Here is a 26,421-nt window from a genome sequence, read left to right as displayed (position 1 = left end):
CATGTCTAAACATAAGAATAAGGCTACTATGTTAGTTCGCTTGTATTAGTTGTTATGTCTGCCAAATATCTTAAGGAAGTCGTAAAAAAGTACAATAGTAAGGCAGTTTCCCCTTCTTTCCTCAACTTGATCGGTGTAATCATACCTAAGGCTATATAAGGATAAGCTACGGCCTAAGTATTGAGACAGGCAGTTTTGGACACTTGTATGTTTAGTAGACTTTCGTTTAAAATCTGCTAGTCACCTTATCTAGCACGACCTCAACCCCCACCTTTTTTTCAAACAATTTGGGAAAAGCATTAAATCGCGAATTGTCGCCAGCCGACTGGCTGGGGAAATGAGATTTTTCAAACACGCAGGTTAGGTTCTTAGCATTTAAATCGTGCTAGTCGCATTTTTTAACACGTGTGCTACATAAGGGTAACAAAGGCTTTAAAACATGGCGAATTTACCACCTAGTCTCAATATATTTTACGAAAGATAGTGGCCAACTAGACTTAAAAAGCTCAGATTTTTTTGTAGTTTTTATGTAACAGTGTCGACCTTAAAGTGTCTTATAAACCTCAAGTGCATTACGGGTTTGACATGATAGTTTAAAAGTATGGGTGAAGAGGTCTAGCTATTGTACGATTTCATGCAAAATGCTGTTTGCTTGACGACATGTAGGGGTCTTGTAGCTAACCCAAATCAATGAGCGCAGTAGGCACACAAGTAAGTGAATAAATTTTCAAGCAAAAAGAACCTAGGATAGGATCTTACACGAAATATTCCCCAGAGATGTGTATTTGGAACAGGGGAGTTAAATAGTTACTAAATAATAGAAAGATTACATTCACCTTTTTTCCAAATATTTGTACATCAGTTTCAAGTTTTCACAAACAAATATATTCGACCCCTTTTTTATCTGAGAGAATGTTCTGAAGCCCAGAAAGTTCGACTACTTTTAATAAAGTTTACAACTATTCTGGTTGAATGCTATGTAGATAAACCATATTGACGAAAATCGCTTTCCCTTACTTTATTCTTCCAGTGTCATTACTGACATTCAAATCCTTCATTATCTTGTTGTTATTTTTCGCTTGAAACATGTGTATTTTTGAAATTCTCTTCTAGTAATAAAAATAACAAATGGATTTATTAACGATAATATCGTGGTACCCAGTGTACTATATAAGAAACCATATTGTGTCATCTGCTCATTGTAACCCAGCCTTTCTAGTACTCGGATAACTGGAAATGGAGACCAAAATATGAAAAGTAGAATAATCATGGATAAAGTTGAAATGTAAATTCGATATTGAAACTTAAAACGGGAGATTGAACTTTTTAAATCTTTTTCTTTGTTTTTTGATTTTTGCTCCTTAAATGCTTTCCTGTTATGAAAATTTTGATTTGCTGCACTCAAAATTGCAGTTGACGACGTTGCTTTATCGTTCGTACATAAACCCTGTATGAAATGCGTGATTTCAAAGCATGTTGCATTCTTTATTTTTATTTCATTACGAGAGTTATTTTGATTCTCACCTTGATTAAGAGACATGTAAACATTTTTGACACTTTCCACCTCACTGAAATTTGCTATAACACTCGGGGCACATTTTGATATATTTTCCTGTTGTTGTGTCCCATCAACCTTTATTTTTTTGTACTGTTCTCTAGCCACTTTAAATACAACTGTATTGCATAGTGTAATTGCCAACAATGGCAGTACAACATTAACAGCAATGACATAGCTTGAATAAACGATGTTCGTGCCGTCAGTTCGAAATATACAAACTAAACCTTGAACATTATTGTTTACAATGTACCCCTTTATGATCGTAGCAGGCAACATCGTTAGAATAACTTGTAAAAGAAGGCATATGTTTAAAATGCACACTTTTTCGCTTGTGATATATTTACAATATATGTACGGCTTGATTATCGCTAACCAACGGTCCATGCTTAACGCAGCTAACGCTGATACAGTAAGCATTCCAGTTGAATAAGTAACAGTCAAAAATCCTTTACATAACACTCCATTTTGTAAAACATCAGAATTCGGTACAACATTTAAACTGAATATATAAAATGGCGCTGAAATTCCACATGTTAAAAGATCTGTGAATGCTAATGTCACTATATACTGATTTAATGGTAACTGACGCAATTTTTTATTCCAAATAATAATTATCAAGATCATAAGATTTGCTGGTACACCAAGTGCAGCGACAATACTGTACGCGATAGTTAATACTACGCGATGAATATCTGGTATGAGAAGAACGTCATATGCAATGTGTGTTTTATTTGACATTTCTTCTTCTTTTTAAGACTATACCAAGTGATTTACTCAGATCAAGGAGACAATATATTTCTGCCTGTTCAAATACAAGAAAATTTTTGTTCTGATCCCCGAAATATTAATTCTTAAAGTTAACATAGCAGGTGTGGTTTGCATAAAAAACTGGACAGTTAATATATTTCTTAACACCAATCAAGAACAAAAATAACGGCTGGTTATGTTATAACCATTATTTATTTTATATTTACTCTTTTTTATATTTACTATACTTTTTTATATTTGTCTTTTTCTACTTAACAAGGTGTTAATTTATTTTCATTCTTGTTCAATTCACGCAGCATGAAAGCATAGGAGTGGATGTTTCTGGGATAAAGAATTTAAATTGTTTTTAAGAAAATTGAAGCAGTGCTATTTTAACTGAAGTTTTATTTTTATTGAAAAGTTCGGTAGCCTGTATATAAACCTGAAATCAGATTACATATGGAGTACTTTATTATCGGGTGGTGTTTTAAATCTTTAAACAAATGCGCAATAGGTTGAACATTCTGATTGAGAAATATAAAGAATCGAAAGAATTTTCATCGTTAGAAAGTCATTTATAAAACTAGCTAAGAGACTCAATGTAATATTTCACACTCAGAATGACACTCCGTGCGTGGACTGGTTTTGTTCGACATTTTTGTATGAGTGTAAAACTGGTGTTGGCACAGAGCAATACATCAAAACCTGTAAAACGTCATATTCTGTAGAAAACCATGACGAACCATATTGTAATTTTTAAAGCACATCAAATTGCCACAGCGCTTCTGCAAGAATTATATACCAGAGCGCATATCTCATATGACATTTTAATTTAATTTTTAACCAAGAAACAAGTGTTTTTTGAGAGGGGCGCTAAGCCCTAGAGGGCTGTTGAACTGCTTCTATACAGAAACTCTATAGTTGGTGTAAGTTGCTATAATATAATATCGCTAGAAAACACTGTCGCTGAAAAAATATTTCAGTTTAAATCAACCAGCTGTCTTTATGGCCTTTACTTTTGGCCTTCACCGACTGGTGCCCCTTACCGACTGGTGGCCTTGTGATAGAGTTTACGTTTCGATTGCTGAAGAGTCCTGTAGATCATGCTAAAGACTATAAAAGTATGAATTATTCCTTCCAGCTTAATGTTCAGCAACGGCGCATTTTGTACCTTTCCGCGACATACCGCAAGTTAAGTACAACACCCATAGCAGCTATTTCCACGCTTTTAAGAGTAGATTTCTATTATTTTACTCCAATTTAATTCATACAGAGTACTTCCACGGTTATAAGTATAATGTTTTGGGCAGAGAGATAATACATTAAATTAAGTTACAAGTAGCTACAAAGCCAACTGTTCAGTGTGCTATTTTGAGAGGTTGTTTTTTTTAAAAAAATTGTGACAGGCGAAACAACATTTTGTAAAAATTATATATTATTATATTTAGATTTTACTACATACAACGCAGTCTAGGAACGAGTGAAGCGCTTGTAGGGACAAATTTCAACCTGTTTTTGCTTGAATCGATGGCCCAGTTAAGTTTCTCGGTCACCTTCTCACATAGAATTATTTGTGTCATACGGAAAATGGCAGAATTGTGTAACGTTCTGTTGTTTCTTTCCTAATTCTTTGCATTTTATACCAACGTTTAACTTTTAAATAACGTGGTGAAATGGTGCTGCTAGTCCTCTCTGCCGTATATTAACTTTATTAAAACGTTTCAAGTACGAACAACTTATAGTTATTAACTTTTACGAAGTTCAAAGTTGGATGATGGTAAAATGTGTGCTTTTAGCTATGTGGCTGCAAAGACAATAAGCATGGACTAAAGTATGACACATCTTTTTCTTATAATCAACCTTCATTGATTAAATTAAATATAGATAGATGACTGAAACCACCTATGTAAAATGTATGTTTGGCTATGGCTACCTAGAACAAGGACAACCAAACATGAATTAGAGCTAGCTAGCTAAAAGAAATAGACAATCCAATATCAAACTAAAAGATTCAATATATAAATAATCATCAAAGACCAATGTCAAATTTGGACGCAAGGTTATTAAAAATTTCACAACTGCATATGTAGCTAGCCTATACTGTCTTAATTACGTGATTATCTAAAAGTGAATTAAATTATAATTAAATTCTAAAAGCGAATTAAATTCCATTGACTATGGTTTAGTATCTCGTAAAAAAGTTTAAAAAATTGTGATTGAATGGAAAGCCATCGGATGAAAAGCGAATTAGTAAAAACAATAAAAACATACTTATAGCTATTATAATCTTGTTGTTTCGATACAGACAAGGACATAAAATAAAAGACTTTTATTTTTCATTTGCTGGAATCGTGCATGTTTTACGAGAATTACTTTCTGTATTTATACATTATTAACTAAAAGATTATATATGTCAAATGTTGATAAAGATTTTTACATAAAACATTTTCTCTGATGCTAAAGATTTAGTAAAAATCAGTATTGTCAAAAAACGAAAACTTTTTTGTGGACAAAAAATAAAAAAACTTTGTGGTAGAAATTTTTGTGGATAATAGATTTTAATTGTTTTTGTAAATTTAGAGTTAATGTAGATGTAACTAACAGCTAACATAATGATAATATAACAAAAGTAGTTACAGTGATGTTTTTCCTGTTACTGTGTACTTGCCAAATTAACTAAAGTTAATTGGTTTAAACTACACCTACCCTTCGCCAGCTACCTGGTTAGCTAGCTAACTGCACTTGCTTACTTTTGAAATATAGTGATAGTAACTGTTTGGGACAATACTTTTTAAAAATAACAATAAAAATTAGCAATGTGGTGCTAATAATAACATTTCTTTCTGGTTTAACACGTTGGGCGCTTGACTTATTAGCTAGGCTAACCTTATGACGGAATCAACAGTTTTTAGTCATTAATAACCTTGAATTTTGTATTTTTTGGATAGAATACAGCCCATAAACCATTAAAAAGTATTCTTCTTTAATTTTAGTGTTATAATAGTAAAGCATGGAGGTAAAAAAAGTTCTTTTATACCTCCATAGGTAAAGATACAAGTTAAATTTTCTGCTAATGTTGTTGTTTTTTTCTAGTTGCGCTACCATTATGAAAAAATGTCCCTACAAGCGCTTTACTAGTTCCCAGACTGCGCTGTATGAAAGTCGATAATGAAAAGTGTTATTCATCGTTTTTATTCTTACAAAATTCTTGAGATACTTCTTTTGTACATCACGTAATAAAAATAGATGGTAGGCTTTTGTTCGTTTCTTTGCCTTTCTTATTTAAAAATTATTAAATAAATTTATTTAGGATATAAGATTTTATTTTATTTTCTGTTATTATTGCTGTATAAAAAGAAGAAAAAAAAAGAGGATTTGATATTACAAAAGTTGTGTAACAATGACGAATAGCTGCACACTGTTTGGTACTCTAATGGTAGATATTTTCAAACTATACTGTTAACTTTCCGCAAATAACCCTAGACAAGAAAAACTATTCGCTTATACGCTGCTTGGCCTATACAAGGATGGACTTATAAGGGCTGGTGGCAATACGCTCTCATCAGCAAAAAATTTAATTGTGCCAATGTTACTTGTCTACCCCTGAGCTCTCGTAGCACACCAAACTTCCCCTGCAACTGTGATATTATAAGGTTTATTGTCAACCTTAATAAAAGGTAAATTAAATAAGTTAAAGAAATGACAAATTCTCTCAATGAAAGCCGATATAATTGGAGATAAACGCCAGAAAGGACTTGGGTTCCTGTTGGTGTTGAATTACCCTTTACTCACGCAAAGCTTAACAATTTTGTTTTCTTCAAAACAATAGCAGTCAAAAACTAAATGAAACAATGGTTAAAAATTTTTACACTGAAGCGAAGCCAAGCCAAGAAGATGCCTTAAATACAAAAAAATTGCTAACAAATTTACAAAAGAAATTTTTATACTGTTTGCACGTACTTAATGACTTTCTGCGTGACTACGATTTTTTTTTTCGTTGGATACATGTGTATTTTTGAAATTCTCTTCTGGTTACAAAAATTACGATTGGATTTATTGCAGAGAGCAGTGCCGTACCCAGTGTACTGTATAAAAAACCATAGTTCGTCACCAGTTCTTTGTAACCCATCATTGCAATAACTCGAAGGATTGGGAATGGAGACCAAAATATGAAAAGTAGAATAATCATGGATAAAGTTGAAATGTAAATTCGATATTGGAACCTAAAACGAGACAATGAACGTTTGAAATCCTTATCTTTTTCTTTTAAACACGTGTTCTGTGTTTTAGCGTTGTGTATAGTGCCACACTTCTCTGGAACAGAATATGCTACTTCAAAACTTGGCATGTTGTTACCTTTCGTTCCCTTTTTTTTACTAGACTTCTTTTCTGATTCGATTTGATCTTGAATCGGATGTACTTTTCTCACACGATTAACATTAGTAGAAAACTTTGTAACAACCCGAGTTGCTGTGTGTGATACCACACTTTGGGAAACCCAGCTTTCTCGTGCTCGAAGTTCAAAATCTGCTTTAGTTTTTTTATATTGCTTTCTAGCTACCTTAAACACAACTATATTGCACAGTGTGATTGCCAACAATGGTAGCACGACATTAACAACGAATAGAAAATATAAATACACCAAGTTCATATTTCCTAATATCGTTCTGCACGCTAATCCTTGGATACTGCTGTTCACAAAGTATCCTTTTATAATTGTAGATGGAAGTGTTACTAAAAGAACTTGAACGAACAGAGAGAGATTTAATATCAGCACCCTTTGTCTTGTAATATGCTTGCAGTATAAGAAAGGCTTGACGATTGCTAAATAACGATCGATACTTAACGCAGCCAACGCAGAGACAGTAAGCATTCCGGTTGAGTATGTAACAGTTAAGAATCCTTTACATAACACGCCATTTTGTAAAACATTAGAATTCGGTACAACATTTAAACTGAATATATAAAATGGCGCTGCAAGTCCACATGTTAGAAGATCTGTAAATGCTAATGTGACTATATACTGATTTAATGGTAACTGACGCAATTTTTTATTCCAAATAATAATTATCAAGATCATAAGATTTGCTGGTACACCAAATACAACGATAATACTGTACATCACTGTCAATAATATGCGATGGACATCAGTTAGAAGTTCAACATCAGTATCAACATGCGTTGTGTTTAACATTTTGTTTTTTTTAATAGTGTTTCTTGACTTAAAAGTTCAAAACTTTTTTTATTAAAACCTTTGCTGCTTTCTTGTTATGCTAACTACTTTCTATTTAGATACAAAATGTGAATTCAGAAACATTTTGTATACACAAGAAATTTTAAATGTCTACTTATAATGGTAAAGCCAAGGTTGCAGCCCACTCGTTTTGAGTTTCAATAAAATGAGGTTTTTAAGGATTAGTTTTATTCAATCGCTTTTTTGTTCTATTAATTCATTAACGCATGTGAAAAAATAGAAATAAATATTTTATACCAGAAAGAATAGGGTTTTTTGCATTAGTCAAAATTTTAAATTCAACAGGAAATAAGAAATACCGGTGTTGTAACAACATACAGGCATACACTTTGTTATTTTTGTTATAAACATATTTTTTTTAATCAAATTTTTTTTGACAAACAACATAAAATAACAGCAGGAAACAAAAAAAATTAGAGAACTTGATGAAATTACGTGCTCTTATAGGTTGAGATTTCCCAGGTAAACCGTGATGGAATGCATATTCTTTTTAAGTATTTTTTCTAAAGAAATAATTTTCTGCGACATCGGTTAAAATAGAAATACAGTCTCCAGACAAAATGTCTGAAAAAATTGATTCGGTTTTTTTAATGGAAAGTAGCGTTGATTGCTTTAATTGCACTTTCTGCTACTTTTCAGTACAAAATATATAGTTTTTTAGGGTTCAAAGTTCACTAAAACAACTAAAAACAGTGAATTACCAGAAGGTTCGCTGGGCGTAAAAAGGCAAAAATGCGTAAATGTAGAAAAAAATATAAGAATTCAATAAAGAAAATCACTAATACGTCAGGAAGTTATTAGATAGACCTACTTTGAAAGGGTGTGGCACACCACTTGCTTATATTTTAGTTTTAGGGTCATTTAAATAATTTTTAGTGCATTTAGAAATGAAAATGTTTTGTGCGGTAACGGTATCCAACGTGAAGTCCGTCCACGTGACTTCAACATAAAAAAATATTAAACAGTTATTACGTAGTTTCTACATCAAAACAAATTTTTTTTTTGAAAAAAATTACATCAGGATAAAGTTTAAAGCAGACAAAAAGGAGATATCCAGGTTAATTAAGTTCTCAGTCAGTTGTAGTCGTGGGAAGTCCCATATCTATTACGACAATATTTCCAGAAGTTACTGGTATTTCAACATTTATGCTGCCTCACCTATATTTTTTCGCTTAAGAAAAGTGCATTTTCGAAACTCTCTTCTTGTTATGAAAATAACGATTGCGTTTATTGCGCACAATATTGTTACACCTAGTGTACTGTATAAGAAACCATAATGTGTCACCATCTCATTATAACCCAGCATTTCTAGTACTCGGACAACTGGAAATGGAGACCAAAAATGAAATGTAGAATGATCATGGATAAAGTTGAAATGTAAATTCGATATAAAAACTTGAAACAAGTCAATGAACTTTTAAAATCTTTCGCCTTGTCTTTTGATTTTCTTTTCTTTAATGACAATTGCAAAGGTTTTACCATGGATGACTGTGACTTACTGCTCTGTTTAACATTATATTCTTGGTGCAAATTATTATCTTTATTGTTATTCTCCGTGTTTCTTTTTTTATTTTCTTGAATATCAATTGGAAACACCTTTCTGATATTATTTACTTGTACACTTGCGAGAGAACTTGTAGCAGAATGAGTAGCTGTTCTTAAACACGATGTAACATTTGGGTCATAGCTCGCTTTTTTTTTAAATTGCGTGCTAACTCTGCCTTAATTCTTGTATTTTATTGCTTAGCCACACAAAATACAACTATATTTCACAGTGTCGTTGTTAACAATGGTACTGCAACATTAACAACAATAATATAAATTGAACAAACTAAATGCACGTTTTCAGGTACCATGATACAAGCCAATCCTTGGATATTGCTATTCATAAAGTAGCCCTTTATAAATACACACGGCAACACATTTACAACAGCCTGTATAAGAAGGCACAGGTTGAATATTACCACCATTTTTTTTGTCATGTACTTGCAGTATAAATACGGTTTAACAATTGCTAAATACCAGTCGATACTTAGAGCAACTAATGCTGATACAGTAAGCATTCCGGTTGAGTATGTAACAGTTAAGAATCCTTTACATAACACGCCATTTTGTAAAACATCAGAATTCGGTACAACATTTAAACTGAATATATAAAATGGCGCTGCAAGTCCACATGTTAGAAGATCTGTAAATGCTAATGTCACTATATACTGATTTAACAGTAACCAACGCAATTTTTTATTCCAAATAATAATCATCAAGATTACAAGATCAACATGCGTTGCGTTTGTCATGGTAGTTTCACAGCTAAGCTACCATTTTGCGTGACGGACGGACGGACGGACGGACGGACGGACGGACGGACGGACGGACGGACGGACGGACGGACGGACGGACGGACGGACGGACGGACGGACGGACGGACGGACGGACGGACGGACGGACGGACGGACGGACGGACGGACGGACGGACGGACGGACGTATCCCATATACGTCCGTCCGTTACATTATAATATAGATTTTGTTGTTTTACTATCCTGCCCCTTATGCTAGGAACGAATGTTATTCTATATCATAAACGTAAAAAAAAAAATAATTAAAACAAGTGACCTCTTATGAAAATAGGAACTTAGAATCTATTCTTCATTTTTAAATATTAGCAAAGAACAAGGAAGTGTCTGAAGGTTCGTATTGCTATATTGCTAAGACCGAAGTATTGTATTTGAAGAAATAGGGATAAAAAGTTTAAATTAAAAATAATAATATTAAATTTAATCTAGAATATTTATGGCTTTAAAGGAAGGGACAATACTTCTGTTTTAACAATACGCGAGCAGACGATAAAGTTTATTCCATTTTACCAAGAAAAATACGCCATCCTTTAGCTTTAATCACATGCAAAGACCGTCTAAGAAATTATTGTAATCCGACTGCCATATTTCTAATATTTTGAATTCATGTCACGTGCGTTTTTCACGGTTTGATTAAATTCTTAATGTTCTTAAAGATTATTCAGTGGTTAAATTCAGAAAATACAAAACATGTTTAAAAGTTTTTGATAAGAATATGAAAAACTGAAGCCTTTATTTTTACGAACACACTCTTGGTCAATTTCTATTTTGCCGACGCTTTTTTTTTAAATTTTAGGAAAAATAATGTATAACAGATTATTTTATTATTTTACCGAACACGCGATATTTTACGAAAAAACAGTTTGAATTTAAAAACAAGCACTCCACAGAGCCTGCGATAATGCAACTTATTGATGGCATAAAAAAGTTTGAGAATGGTCTGTCTAAAGCATTTGACTATTTTGATCACGGCATATTACTGGGGAAATTTAAATCGTACGATATCAGTGGATCTAACTTTGATTAGTTTTAAAGTTACTGATGTAATCGACAACAATATTTCAGTTTTGACGACAAGGTAAAAACAAACTAACTAACAATCAAACACGGAGTTCCTCAGGGCTTTATACTTGATCCACTTTTGTTTTTAATATACGTAAACGACCTAATAAATTGCTCTAATATACTTCAGCTGATCATGTTCACATACGATACAAATATATTTTATTTCCAAAATAGTATAAAAACACTTTGCGTCACAATGAACACAAAACTAGCAAAATTAAAGGACTGCTTTGATTTATATAAAAAAGACTAAATACATCCTTTTTCATCAAACACAAAAAACAACTACATAATTTCCCCATTTTAAGAACTGGCAGTAGGAATGGACAAAATTCACTACGCGACAGATATTACATTTCTAGGTAGTGCACTTGATGAAAATGTAGAATAGAATAAACATATCACTATCTTTAATTCAAAATTTTTCTTTCTCTTTATAGGCTCGTTATGTATTAAACAAACAATGTCTCATACAATTATATTACTCTTTTGTTTATAGCTACTTGAACTATGGAAACATAAAATAGGTAAGTAATAAACTAGAATCTCTCTATCGACAGCAAAGCATACCACAAGATTCATTGCTTTTCAAAACAAATTTACACATTTTAGGCCTTTGTTTAAACGTATGAATATTTATATACCTTTCGAATAATCATCCTTCAGACACTTTGTTTTTATACAGGTCAAGAAAAAAAAGAAGCTGCTGGTGGTGTTTTTAAGAATGCAATGAAAAACAAACATGTCATTAGATTTACTGGTCTGTATTATATACCATTTAGGAAAACAAAGTTCAGTCAATTTTCCATTTCGTATCGTGGCCCATATATCTGGAACAAGATCTCCAAACCAAAACCATCCATAATACAAGAAAAATGCCGTTCTAAAACCTTTTAATCAAAAGCGAAAAAAATTATCTTGTGTTGTCTACAAGAAGAAACTTTCTGAATATTTATTAACTTCGAAGAGCCCGTAATAAAATCTATTTACTATGGCTCAAATCTCACCCATACTGATTCGTGTAGAAAGAAACGCATTCCACCTGCTAGTAAACAGACCAATGACTAAATATCCTTGTTGATTTAGTATAATCGCTCTATTGTGACTTTGATCAAATAACTCCTTCAAACGTTTGGCGCAACACCTTATCAAAATAAAATCTATTCATTCTAACATCAAGTTCATACATTTATAAGTTTGAAACCAAAATAGAAATGGTTTGAAACAAACGCCTTCCTACTGTTCTATGTTATTTATTGTGTTTTTGATGTATATCAATTACAAACCTGCACAAATTTTGTTTCGATGGTAAGAGAGCACAAAGAAAAAACTTTGAAATTAAGTTTTTTTAATAACTTTCGTTTTAAAATAATTAAAAAAGTAATCGGAAACACACTTCTAATTTTAAAAGCCTTAAACGAGCTTAAGTTGCGTTTAAATGAAAATTTTATTATTGTGTGAATTACTGATTATAAAGCTTCACCTCCGTTTTCCTGATATTCATGATTCTAAGCCGATGAATGATATATATCGGATTTTCCGTGATATTCTCAACCAATAAAAATAGAATGACAAAATATTGCCCAGAATGCGATTTTCTTCGGTAGTGATATTTTTCCCGATTTTAAATTATGCTAATATTTTCAATTCTTGCGAGACTATAATGGTGCTGTCAAAAGTTACGGACCGCAGGCATTATAAATTCCTCCTCCCTTACTCTTATGTTTTGAGTTTATTCTGCGGTCGAAATATTTTATTTACACTAAGCGTGGGTAAGTGTTTAAAACCTTGGAGGATAGAAGAAAATATTGATAATGCTTTATTTTCTAAAACGCGAAATAAAAGGAATAAAAACAATTATTTCTCCGTATTTATAAATGCCTGCACCTTTCAGTTTAAAACGTGGTGTAACAAGCAAAAAATTATCAAGATTTAAACTTTGTAAACAAACTAAATTTTATTCAAAAGAACTGAGAAAAAATGTTATGAATATTGAGTCGATGAGGAAAGTAGAAAAATACTGTTTGTTTTAGCGCCATTTTTTACAGTTGTAATTAAAATATTATCATTTTTTTGCAACATTTTTTAAAAGCATACCTTAAAGGCTGAAGATGTCAAATTACTAAAAATTATGGTGCCCAAACCCAAAAAGATGTAATGCTTATAAAAAAGTGAGTACTACAAACAACTAGATTAACCCTTTCAAAATGCTTTTTACACCATATTTCTACATGTAGAAGGCTATAGTGAAAATATTTAAAACTACATTAAAGAATTTGTAGCTTTTATAAAAATAAAAAAGAATTAAAGTGTATTCTAGAAAGTTTGATGGGGTAAAACCAGCAATCTATGAAGGATTGCAACAGGTCAGTTCAGTTAGGTGTTAGGTGTTGTCAAAGATAGTTTTGTGCGTTTGTGCATATTTTAGTGTTATTAGGTCTCACTACTATCGGAGAAATCATATATACGACTTTCAAATTTGGTAAGCGTCTAGATGATATTGATCGAATAAATACTGTAATGATTAAAAGGAATGTAGCTAACTGTTTAAAAACAAAGAAATAATTTCCATATTTTTATCTTTACTAAACCAAATGTATACATATGTTAAAGCAAAATATTTTCATAATCTACCAAATTATAAGAAAATCAAAATCAAAATAGTGTTCGTTCCACGAAGGTTTTGAATATTTACAACCAGGATATAAACACAAAGGTTCTTATCTACTTTGCTTCATCACACGTTAAACATAAACAATCGAAGGTCTGTCAATATTACGTTTTGTGCTTTAATAAAAGATTTGTTGCTATCCCAAAATTTTCAGTATTAAATCCATTAATAGCCTTTAATATTCTTCAGCCGGTCGACGCTGCAGAACAACAAACCAAGTAAACATGGAAGGAAGTTTATTTCCTCATACTATAACATGTAACTACGTGATTCACCGCGGTTTTTGCCTAGTTTAAAATTTTGTTGTAACCGAAATTGCACCACTATTATCGGTTAACCTTGTTGTTTTTCTTTTATTTAACCACATGTATTTTTGAAATTCTTTTCTAGTGACAAAAATGACCAACGGATTGATCGCCGAAAGTAGTGTAATAGCAAGTGTACTATATAAAAAAGTGTAAGTGGTCACCAGATGCTTATAACCTAGAATTGCTCTAAACCGAAGTATTGGAAATGGAGACCAAAAATGAAAAGTAGAATGATCATGGATAAAGTTGAAATGTAAATACGATATTGAAACTTAAAACGAGGTAAATCCTTTTCTTTGTACTTTGGCTCTCCTGACTTAAATGAGGTCCTTAGAGAATTTATTTTTGCTGCCCTTCTTCTGACTTTTGTTTTGAAGTTCTTTTGTATTTCATTGTGCACAATATCATCTTCTTTGTTAACCGTATGAGTTCCTTCTAACTTAAGCATATTCACATTTTTATTCCCTTCTTTATCGTTACAGTTAATGGAGCATTCTTCTGCAACTGGGAAAACATTCCCCATAGCTTGATTATCTTGAAAACTAGTGGAAAATCTTCTCCAAACGAAACTCTTTCTTGTGGAATACGAAAGAGCACTAGAAGCAGAGCTTTGTTTATTTTTTTGATTATGAGGCAAACTAGCTGAAACCTTCCTAAACTGTATAGCTAATAATGGCAGCACTACATTGACAATGATATAGGTTGAGTAAATGAGGTTTCAATTTTGTGTTTCAGTTCCGCACACCAATCCTTGAATATTGTTGTTAACGATATATCCATCTGCAAGTGCAAGTGGTAATGTAGTTACAAAAACTTGCATAACAAGTGATATAGTTATAATAAACACCTCCTTACTTGTGATATATCTGCAATAAAAGTATGGCTTTCTTATGGCTAAGCAACGATCGATGCTTAAGGCTGCTTAGGCAGACATAGTGAGCAAGCCGATGGAGTATGTAACGGTTATTATTCCTTTACATAAAACACCACTATGTAAAACATCTAAGTTTGGTGTGACATTTACACTGAATATATAAAATGGCGCTGAAATTCCACATGTAAGAAGATCTGCGAATGCCAATGAAACCACATATTGGTTTAGCGGCAGACGGCGCAATTTTTTATTCCATATAATAATTGATAAAATGAAAAAATTAGCAGGTATACCAAGAACAGCGATAAGATTATAAGCTATACTTAATACTACGCGATGATTGTCTTTCAGGGGGACAACACCACTGCGAATATTTGTGAGATTCGTCATTTCTTTTTATTTAAAGATGTTTGTGTAGTTTATTCTTCTATTTTATGTTTCTATAGTGGATAATACTTCCATAAAGTCATATGGAATAATTACTGATCTTTAACTGTTTTTTAACAGCATCTCATTCTAAACACAAGTTCTGGTCCACAAAACGTTTGATTCTTAAAGGCACTCGTTTAAATCTAAAAGGTACTTCTGTTCTAAAAAGCTTAGTTTAGCTAATTTTAAAAACCGCTTTTTGTGAATACAATTTAAACAGATCAAAAGGAATTAATTTGATTTTTTATCGGCTGCAATGTTTCATTATTATTATGTGAATAATAATATCTATATTGTATACAACTGGAAGCAAATATTTCCATTTATAATAAAACATACAATAGATTCGAAAGAGAATGGTACATATTGTTGTTTAACGGTATGTGGTCTTTAGTGGCCTGCTAGGATCAAAGATAGGATCATTCTTTGTTTGCCTTACTTGTTGTGTTAAGAAACGGTTTTTTTTCAAAATGTTTTATTGAATTGCTTTTTTAGACTACGTGTTAGCTATGGCGTATTTTCTAAATCTTGATTGTATGTACTTTTAAGAACAGCATAATCTTTATAAAATCTACATTATTGCTGCATGATAAAAATGCTTGCTGTAGAAAAACTTTAAATAATTAATCTGATTAAACTATAATACAAATTTGTCTCTGTTCTGTTTACGCTTTTAGTGAAAGATATATTTCACAAAACATTTTTGTTTTATATTATTAACACAAGAAAGAAATACCATTAGATCATTTAGTTGAGTATTGCAGTAGTAGTGGACCAAAATTTCCCATTTTCTTCTATTTATGCCGAATTACACTATCAAATACCTAATTATTAAATGACATATTTATAAGGGTGTAGGATTTGAACTGGAGACTCAAGTTGAAGTCAAGTTTGTTGAAACTGTAAAATCCTTGGAGTGACCAGAGTTTTACAAGCTATGCAAACACAACAATCGCTAAGCTAAATAATTGATTAGCCAATTCTCCGTCTTGGATAGCCAGAAAGAGAAATAAAATATGGAAAAGTGATTGTTGACTAGTATATCAATCTATTTCCGAATTAAACATTAAAGAAGAAGGGATGAAATCACCTTCTTATAGTCTCTGGCATGACTCGACTGAGGATTTAAACTACGACCGTCCGTACTGCCATGGTACTGTCAGCGAGCACTATACCACCAACATTAGGTCGAAATAGTCTATTATTTAGGTAATACTCTTGGGTTAGTTGTTAGCTAAAAATGTTTACTCTTAAAAATTTGCAATTTTTGATGGCATAATGTCGCTAAATAAATAAATTTGCCATACCTTGAACCAAACATTCTTACAATCATCATTTACAAATATAATTAAACCTTTTAACACAAACTATTATTACAATACACAATAACAATCTTTAAATACCAAATTATAAACACACATGTTTCCATTAATGTCCAAATTACAAAACACACCTCTCAATGCAGCATTAAAATTTTTAGTCTAATTGATCAATAATAAGTACGTTTTCTGTTCTCTGCAACAATAATAAATATACTAACTCACATAAAATTTTACTCACTTAAAATTTTACATAACAAAATATTTGCTGCTTTTAACACTTGCTTTTAAACTAAATTGCAAACGGGAAAAATGACATAGACCTGTAACACATTACCAAATCATCAAATGATAGAAAACAGTAAATGACGAATGAAATTAAAACTTGGGCCTTAACTTATGCCTTCCTTTATATTATACGCAAAGAGTTTTGTAAATCTTTTTCTTTTTCAAAATTACAAAATTTAAAAGATAGAATTTTATTATATGACAAATTGAGAATAGTAAGAACTGCTTCATGCATTTTCCAGCCAATATTTTTCCAAGTTTATTTTTGCAGACTGAAGTTCTATGGGGTTATTTTTCTTTGCTTGAAACATGCGTATTTTTGAAATTCTCTTCTAGTAATAAAAATAACAAATGGATTTATTAACGATAATATCGTGGTACCCAGTGTACTATATAAGAAACCATAATGTGTCGCCAGCTCATTATAACTCAACATTGCCATTACTCGGATAACTGGAAATGGAGACCATAATATAAAAAGTAGAATGATCATTGATAAAGTTGAAATGTAAATTCGATATTGAAACTTGAAACGAGAGATTGAACTTTTTAAATCTTTCTCTTTGTGTTTTGAATCTTTTCTCTTAAGCGAATGCAAAATGCTTTTCTTGTTTGTTTTAGATTTTTCTGTACCATCACATTCTTCTTGAGCAGGATGTGTAACTTCAAAACTTGGCTTATTGGCATGTCTCTCTTCCAATGTATCGTCAGGCTTGTTCTCTGATTCGACTTGAGTGGAAAGCACCACATGTATCTTTCCTGCACGACCAACTCCTAAACTTGTGCAAATAGAGCTCGTTCTTGCAGAGTATGACATAACACTTGTTGAGCAACTTGTCGTATTTGCTCTGTTACGTGCTAAATCTGCTGTAATTTTTTTATATTGCTTTTTAGCTATTTTAAACACAATTGTATTACACAGTGTGATTAATAGCAAGGGAAAAATCACATTTGCAACGATGCAAAGGGTTACATGGACCAAATTCATATTCTGTATAAGCAATATGCAAACCAGTCCTTGTACTGTATTGTTAACAATAAGTCCCTTCATAATCGAGGCCGGTAACATTATTGTGACAACTTGTATCAATAGACAAATATTTAAGACGAACACCTTCTTACTTGTGATATATTTGTGGTATAAATACGGCTTGATTATTGCCAAGCAACGATCTAAGCTTAACGCAGCCAATGCAGATACAGTAAGCATTCCACTTGAGTAAGTGACAGTTAAAAACCCTTTACAGAGTACACCACTTTGTAAAATATCAGAATTCGGTACAACATTTAAGCTGAATATATAAAATGGAGCTGAGAGTCCACATGTTAAGAGATCTGTGAATGCTAATGTCACTATATACTGATTTAATGGTAACTGACGCAATTTTTTATTCCAAATAATAATTATCAAGATCATAAGATTTGCTGGTACGCCAAGTGCAGCGATAATACTGTACGCAATAGTTAACACTACGCGATGAATATCTGGTATAAAAACAACGTCACTTGCAATATGTGTGTTATTTGACATTCCTTCGTGATCTTTTAGTAAGCAAGAATTAAAGATTTGTACGAATTGATATGGGAATCTTTCAACTGATTAAGGATTACAAAGAGACTACAATTAAAATTAGAATTAACTTAAAGTTCATGATAAATAAATTTTGTCGATGGTTGCTCCTTTTTCTCTGAACTCTCTATATATCTTGTTTTCCTTTACAAAATTTATCATAAATGGTTCAATTATACTAAAAAGGCAGGTGAAGTTAGAGCTAAGAATGATTCGCTCATTCGTTGTTTGGATATTGATATTAGCCTCTAACAAAAATGATTTAAGGACAAAAGTCTGTAATTATTTATATTTTAGATTTAATTTTATACTTATATAAAATTGTAGTCTTCACTTTATTTATAATTTCATTCTACTTTTAAAATTGGAATAGCCCTCATATCATCCTTCTTTATATTCTGTGTGAAAATATAAAAATAAATAATCGTTCATTAAATTAGAGTGATATGTGATACCTTGGAGAAAAGAATACGGAAGGAGAAACAACTTCATTTCTGTATGCTTTTAATGTATTGAATTTTCTATTGTTTTTAATTTCAAAAGAATCAGTGCGTGAGGTGCTCGACCGAGTCTTTTTCGCAAAAAAATGATCAAATTCCATATTCTCCTTTAATAGGGGCTAACTTTTTTCTATTAAAATCTGACTGTAACACGCTGTAGGCACGTGATATTAGTATGGAAAGTGTGCCTAATATAAGTCGGTAAACATTGCTGTTAAAAACTTCAACAATACGTTTGGAAATAAGCGTTTAACCATGATATAAACCTATTTTTGCAGGCTTGAGTATACCACTTTGATCATGAAAAACAATATAGATAGATATGCGCCGGACGAGTGCCGAAAAAATGTGTGCTGGAATAATGTTTATTCTAACTAAAGAAATAACTTCTTATAACAGAACGTCGTTTTAAAACGAGATATAAACTTTTTCTTTTTGTTTACAAAAGTGTCGAGCACGTGCTTCTTCGCTAATTATGTTAACATAAGAACAAAAGAAATTTTACCAATTTCAATGTGGCTTCTTGTTTTGGTATTATCATCAAATTCATCATCAAATTATCTAATCGTTTTTATAACCAATCATAGTTGCGAATTGTTATTCACGAATAATTCAGTCACACAACCGCCAAAATTTCAAATTAAGTTTCTATACAGACACCTGCTAGAACCTCACGCAATGTTTCAATAGAATTAAAAGAGTTGTTTCTCCTTCCGTATTCTTTCCTCCAAGGTGATACACGCTACAGATCGTAAAAGTTTCATAGGGTTCAGTGAAGAAATTGGCATTGATATAAATTGTCGCCATCGTCATCGTCATTGTCATCTTAATCGTCATCGTCATTCTCATCGTCATTGTCATCGTCATTGTCATCGTCATTGTCATTGTCATTGTCCTCGTCATAGCCACTGCAATCGTCATCTCATCGCCAACGTCATCGTCGTCGTCGTCATTATCCATCTAAGTATTTGTTTTTAAATAAATTACAATTTTAAGAACAAAGGTCGACCACCCGCCCGATTTTTTTATAAAAAAAGAAGAACTTTCTTATAACAAGAGCTCATTACTATTCAGTAAGAAAACTACTTAATTACTTATCACGATTAACTTCTTTCTATCTCTTACAAAGGAATTGCGGTAATTACTACATAAAGGGGGGAGAACACACCTGTCTTTATCCTTTAAACGTGCGGAATTAGCCAAAGATCACCATTTTTATGTTTGTCGAAAGTTAACAGTGGACTTCACTGATTACCTCCGAGGAGAGAAAGCTTTTATGTTTTCATGTTATAGATATGTGAAAAAATAATGTTTTTTGTAGCTTTTATTTTGATTTTTTACTTTGGAGCTCCAAAGTAGAGACTTTGAAAAATATCATCAATCTTATAACAACATTACTACGCAGGATTTTCATAATTATTATTAAAGTGTAAGGGGACCACAATGGGCGCGCTCTGAAAGATTGTTGATATTGAATGTGTTTATTGGGAGATTTACAGCTATGAATTTTCTTGAATATTTAATCAAATTACTTTGGCCGAGGTTGATAATTTTCAGTCAATGCAAAGCAAAAAGTTGCAATACTATCTTGGCTTATGTATATTATAGTATAAAAGGGGGCGAGCTTTTCATATTCTATGAAGCTTGTTCCCGTGAACGTTCAACAACTAATAGTGAGTGACATCATCATGAGCGCTTGGTACAGGTGAACCATGACGCACATCCGTGCTTACCTCAATCCTGTAAGCGGAATACCCTTTTTAGAAAAACTTTATCCAAACTTCGGTTTAAGCAATCACTCAAATTTGCACAATTTATTGTTATTTCAAATAAAAAAACATCCTACAGCCTGACGTTTCAAAATTAATTTTGGCAAAAACTAAATTTAAGTATCACACGTTGATCATATTGAATCAATAATCTTTTGTCAATTTTTATATTGCAGTAAAAGTAATAGCTATATAAATGCCAGTAGCACAAGAAAGACCATTTGAACATCTTGTTGCAGCCAACTGTATCCAGCTTGAATACTTTTTGGCTACGGTATTTCACATCAGATTGGCGAAGATATCACAAAAATAACGTTAGCTAGGATAAAATAAGCCCTTATACCAAACTGAATAAAAGAATAGCATAATGAATAAGGGGTCTAAGGTGGCTTTCTAGTAGGGGTCTCCCTGACAATCTCCGTTTGTAGATAAAATCGAATTAAAATTAAAAAGGAATTAAAATTTTTAACCCAAGCCATGTGAGGGAAATTGGGGAGATAGCACAGAGCGCGGACCCAAATTTGGTCTGCGTAGCTCAAAATGAGCATTAATACTGTAGGACTCGCCATCTAAACCATGGCCCCCTGAAAATAATAGACAGGGTATATCCCTCGATATTTGTGAGGCTAGGCATGTAAAATACGCATATCCACCATGTAGAAATATATCAAAATCAATTCAAAACACAATACAAACTATTTAAAGGTGAAAAGGTCAAAAAGGCACCGTTATGCGCTAAACCACCAAACTTCAAACATTTTAATAAAAAAAAGATCATTTATTTGGAAGGCGAGCTTATTTTATATGAAATTGAAATGATGTGCCCCGTCTCTTTTTTGATTCTCTTAGCTACTTCCATATTAAATTTTGGTTAGGCAACCTAATTTCTTTTACAAATGCTATTTCAAATTCTTCAACATTCGACTGCGAATAATCGCTTATCGGTACCGTGTTTTTAGCAGTTCCAGCTTTTAACGTTTGCTTGTGTTAAATAGTGTATTGCTGTTGTTGCATCAAATATGCAATATATTTCTGTTTGTTAAAATGTTTTCAGCCATTTTCACGTGGGTATAAATTATGATCTTAAATAAATTTCAATCGATTGATGAAAAGTGGAAAGCAATCGAACCTTTGAATTCGATCGAATTTGACTGCCAGGTCAATGCCGATTGAAAAAGACCATGCTATTTTTTATTTCTAGTAACATCAATTTGATCGACATCGATCGATTCGATCGCGTTGGTTTTGATTTGAAACCCGCCTTTAGTCTTAAGTCGTTTTCATTAGCTACTGAGTAAGGTAAATTAAATTTGTCACTTTTGTGTCAAATGAGAATGATGTAAAATTTTGGATTTTAAGCCAAATTAATTCGCGTGTATAAAATGGTAATACAGAAAGTTTTTCGTTTTCTTTGTCATTATTTTTTAGTTATTTTTTTTAATTTCCTTGTTTATAGGAACAGTTAGCCCAACTGAATTTCGTTTTTTTAAATGAGTTACAATGCCGTTGTTGTCTTCGTGGATAACTAAAGAACGTTGTGTGGTATGGATACTGAAAATAATTATATATTGCTATTTAACTTTTATGAAATCGAACAGTACTTCACTCTTTTGTTTACAAAGAAATATATTAGTTTAGTTGTTTTTTTTTTCAAAAATAGGATTTTCGATTTTCAATTTAATTAACAATCAAATGGCACTAAGTGTACACGCTTTTTTCCTAACTTAATATCTGTCAAGTCTTCGATTATTGGTGGTAACTTCTTGACAATTTTTCTTTATCTTTTGTAAACGATGGTGGAACCAGATCTTCGATCGGTGGAATATGGATGTCATTTTTATTTCCAACTACAAAAAAAACAATATCTATATTAAAATACCCTATATGTCTGTCTGTCTGTCACGCAAAATGGTACCGCAAGTAAAGCGGTATAGAAAAGCTGTCAAAGCTGAAAAACCATCATTTCAATAATAAACTTTTAAAATCATCGCTCAAGGAACCTAGATGTAAAAAAAAAACAATAACTTAATAAATGGTTTCCATTATAGACATTTATTAATTTATTTAAGGGTTTTACCTTAAGTAGGACTAACTTCACAGTTAAAAATACCGAACAACTTTAAACCTATTCAGTCCGGGGTTTTTCGAGCATATTATGACGGAAAGTGGGGTCGGGGTTGGCAGGGAAAGTGGGAGTGGGGGATTTTGCCACCACCTTCCAAAACTTTTAAGAGCTTGTACAAATTAAATCAAACTTGACATATTTATGGTTCGTACAATGTCCTTTTGAAAGGAACAAAATAAAGGTCATTAATTTTCCTTATGTCTGCACTTTTTTGTGACGTCATGGGAAGTTTGAAATTTCTTTAAAGTACGACTATCTACTTAAAATTTAATTACTTTAGTTTTAAAGCAATTTTTTATTCTGATTCATGTTTCTGCCAGCTAAATAAAAGTTACATTCGCATAAAAAACGCCAAAAATTTCCCGAAAATCCGATATTCCCGATTTTTATGTTAATTACGAAAATATCGGGATGTGGTGTTAAGCAAAAATTGAACTTTAGTTAGTATGGTTCATTGCATTATGGGTAATATTGTATGTGGTTTAATATGGTCTATCATCAAACAAATGTCAATGCTGAAAGAAATGTGATTGCGATAGATGATGATGAAATACAAAAATGCCCTGGATTGACATGTTTGTTTAACAAATCAAGAAATACGAGGAAAGCACTGTCATTAAAGTTAGCTAATTTGCGTAATCAAAGAACTGAACTTTCTAACGTTCGGTCCTGAACGGTACGGCTTATTTTCTGGCATTTAAATTCGCATCCCTCAGCGCCCGGTACATACCTTTATGTTGTAATTGAGGTTTGACATGTTCTTCATAATTTCCAACGTTTGGTCTTGGTGAGTAACGTGCCACAACATACGACTCTTTTGTGCCATTATGATGAGAAATCCCCATACCTAAGAATTGCACTTCGTCCCAAACAACGGCAGAAAATGCATTTGTCATCCAATGTTCAGATTTTAATTCATGCGTATCAAATGGATATTTTTTAATTTGGCTATACCTATAATAAATTTGATAGATAATTATGAAAAGCAGCGTCTGCGATTACAACAACGACTTAAACAAAAATGCAATGAAAACAATGGTAACTAACGACAAGGACAGCAACAATGGCACCGACAGAACGACAATAAAAACAACGACAACAAGCGCAACAACGACAACAACAGCGACAACGACAAAAGAAACAGCCACATTAATATCAATGACAGTAACAAATGAACAACTTACCATTTATGCACTGCATGATAAGCAGCAGCGGCTTTATCTGTGCCGTAATACAAATACAGATTGTCGGAAAACTCTTCCGAAAAATCTGTATGTCGTAACTTTCCACTTTGTGCAAGTTCTCTAGCCCATTCTTTTGCTTGTTTAGCCAGCTCAGGATCCCAATTCAAAGGTGGAACTCCGTGTAAGCTGCGGAGAAAATTATGTGCATAAAGTCCTGACACTAAACAGTACAAAAGAAAAATGTATATGAATTTTAAATCACATATCAACAATAATACAGAAGATAAAGAAACTGAGTAAAAACAAGTAAAAAAGAAGAAGAAACCTACCCCTTCCATGTGACAAATGAACATCTCCCTCCTTGATAACTTCATCACCTTCTTCATCCACTGCCATAAAGTGGTACGCTAGAAGAAAATGGAAACATAAATTCCATCCTTAGGACTGCAGCTTACAAATGGAAATATTTACTTAACTCTATTTACTCTGAGCATTTCAGGTATAAAAAATAGCGGAGGACGAAGGGGGTGGGGCAGATTTGACCACTGCAAACAAGTTTTAAATAACTATGTTGACACTATGTTAATAAAAAATAATTGAAGAAAATAAAAACTGCTGACGTCGACAAATTTGCAATGGCATCATGGTTTTCCTGAGAACACACTCTTTTAAGGTCAGAATTACTGCTTGAAATGGTTACAAGTTGTTATTTAGCCAATGCAGAAGGTGCGTAAAAACAACGCTCAAAATAGTCTAGAGTTTTTTGTAGAACCGCATTGCAACTGCAAAAGTGGGATTTCTGGTAGTCTTGTGGTAGAGCGTCCGATTCTAGTTCGGGGAGGCTTGGGTTCACTAGTGATAGCAGTGACTCTAAAGGTGTGAAACTATCTTTTCTGCTTAGCTCTCAGCATGAGAATAGGATTGATATCTTGCACGATTTTCGTAGATCAATTGGGAGCTTTAAATACACTAGGAATCCATTTAGAACTGAAGAAGCTATCCTAGGTAAATATCAATTGTACGCATAAACGAAATTTTTAATTAAAAAAAGTGTATCTACACGTTCTTTCCTCGTGATAATCACACTTTTCCTTTCGAGTCTTTCGATACTTAGGGGCCGTTTACACGTAAAACTTCATTAAGAGATATGATCAAGAAAACAAATGCATGCAAACAACACTCCAATTTATGTCATCCCTAGATGAAATCAAGACGAAAACACGGTAAATACAATAATTTTTTCACCTGGGATAAGAATACTTAATGTACACTTCGTACATTTCGTTTTTCTTTTTGTGATGACCGCGAAGAAAACACTTGGAATTAAAAAAAAACAACAACCCAAAGTTTGTCATTTCTTTTAATCTAAACACTTAATCTTTTCACCCCGGGATGAGATTTAATTTCATCCATTCGTATGAACGTAGTCTGAGAAAATTTAAATTTTTAGCCTTAAGTAAGTCCTAAAAGTGATAAATAATTATTAAAAAAATTGACGAACGTTTCAATTTAAAAAGTTAAAAAACTCGACTACACCAAAACAAATTAGAAGAAGCAATGTATAACACATTTTCAAAATACGCATGATTGCTCAACCTCGTCCCAGGACATCTTGCATATTTTCTAATATCGGACGGGGATACGAACATGGCCCTGGAGGAGGCTGGTCCGATATAAAACCTGATCGGCGCAGATATGTCACATAATTATCGCTTCATATAAAACATTGTGGCAAGGCGGCGAGTCTGTGACGAGCAGGGAGAAGTTGTTCGTATTAAAATGGCAGAGGAGCTGCATCAGTATCGCGTTTCAGTTTGACAATTCGAATATTTTTTGAAAAAATAAAAAAAGATGCCTTGACAAAGATATTTCATATGAGCTCAAATTTTTTTCCACGAGAAGTAGGCTTTAAAATTTCGAAAATCGAAAAGAGTTCTTACAAAAAAAAATGTAAAAAGAATTCAACTGGTTTAACTACACAATGTATTGTTAAGGTTTGGTACACACTTACGTTTGCACTGAAGGCCAAGCAAGAACCAAAGCAAGCCAAGTTTCTGGCAAATACATCCGCACAGTTCGGTATTCTTCATACCAGCGTGATAAATCGTTCATTATTTGCTTGTTAAAATAAAAGTGTGTTTATCATTCCTAAGGTGAGAGAATTAAGCTCACTTTCCGCACAGTTCGTTTCAAATTTATCACACGCGAAGGGTAAATAATTTTCCACGTGGGTAATTGCGCTTGCGTCTTTAGTACTTGTTTATTGCCTTCTTCATATTTATCTTTTTTTATGTCAAACAGTCATGAAAGATGGCCCGATATTGCTACTCCTATTCAGCATTTTTTTAAACAGCTTTGATATTTGTAACACTTTACTATGGACAGTATAGTTATTTGCTTTTCAA

The 26,421-nt window shown here is 32.5% G+C and overlaps 4 protein-coding genes across 4 annotated transcripts; all 4 read right to left on the bottom strand.

Annotated features, from left to right (window-relative positions):
* Positions 1 to 247: 247 nt before the first annotated feature.
* On the bottom strand, positions 248 to 2,806 carry LOC130624128 (somatostatin receptor type 2-like). Its single transcript, XM_057439696.1, has one exon. It carries the CDS (start codon positions 2,294 to 2,296, stop codon positions 1,058 to 1,060), a length of 1,239 nt encoding a protein of 412 aa, XP_057295679.1. The 5' UTR covers positions 2,297 to 2,806; the 3' UTR covers positions 248 to 1,057.
* A 3,263-nt stretch (positions 2,807 to 6,069) lies between these two features.
* On the bottom strand, positions 6,070 to 7,577 carry LOC130624129 (somatostatin receptor type 4-like). The gene has a single exon (XM_057439697.1). The coding sequence runs from the start codon at positions 7,497 to 7,499 to the stop codon at positions 6,285 to 6,287; it is 1,215 nt and encodes a 404-aa protein (XP_057295680.1). The 5' UTR covers positions 7,500 to 7,577; the 3' UTR covers positions 6,070 to 6,284.
* A 9,571-nt stretch (positions 7,578 to 17,148) lies between these two features.
* LOC130623067 (5-hydroxytryptamine receptor 4-like) lies at positions 17,149 to 18,399 on the bottom strand. The gene has a single exon (XM_057438570.1). It carries the CDS (start codon positions 18,397 to 18,399, stop codon positions 17,149 to 17,151), a length of 1,251 nt encoding a protein of 416 aa, XP_057294553.1.
* Positions 18,400 to 22,035: 3,636 nt separating this feature from the next.
* LOC130624009 (ectin-like) lies at positions 22,036 to 26,107 on the bottom strand. Its single transcript, XM_057439566.1, has 5 exons — positions 26,028 to 26,107; positions 24,346 to 24,423; positions 24,017 to 24,236; positions 23,563 to 23,786; positions 22,036 to 22,554 (listed from the first exon to the last, which is right to left on the bottom strand). Exons 1-5 carry the CDS (start codon positions 26,104 to 26,106, stop codon positions 22,454 to 22,456), a joined length of 702 nt encoding a protein of 233 aa, XP_057295549.1. The 5' UTR covers position 26,107; the 3' UTR covers positions 22,036 to 22,453.
* Between the last annotated feature and the right edge of the window lie 314 nt (positions 26,108 to 26,421).

Source organism: Hydractinia symbiolongicarpus, chromosome 13 (genome assembly GCF_029227915.1).
Source record: "Hydractinia symbiolongicarpus strain clone_291-10 chromosome 13, HSymV2.1, whole genome shotgun sequence".
Taxonomy (NCBI): Eukaryota; Metazoa; Cnidaria; class Hydrozoa; order Anthoathecata; family Hydractiniidae; genus Hydractinia; species Hydractinia symbiolongicarpus.
The sequence above is the reverse complement of the archived record's forward strand: the minus strand, read 5'-3'. Positions and strand labels throughout refer to the sequence as shown.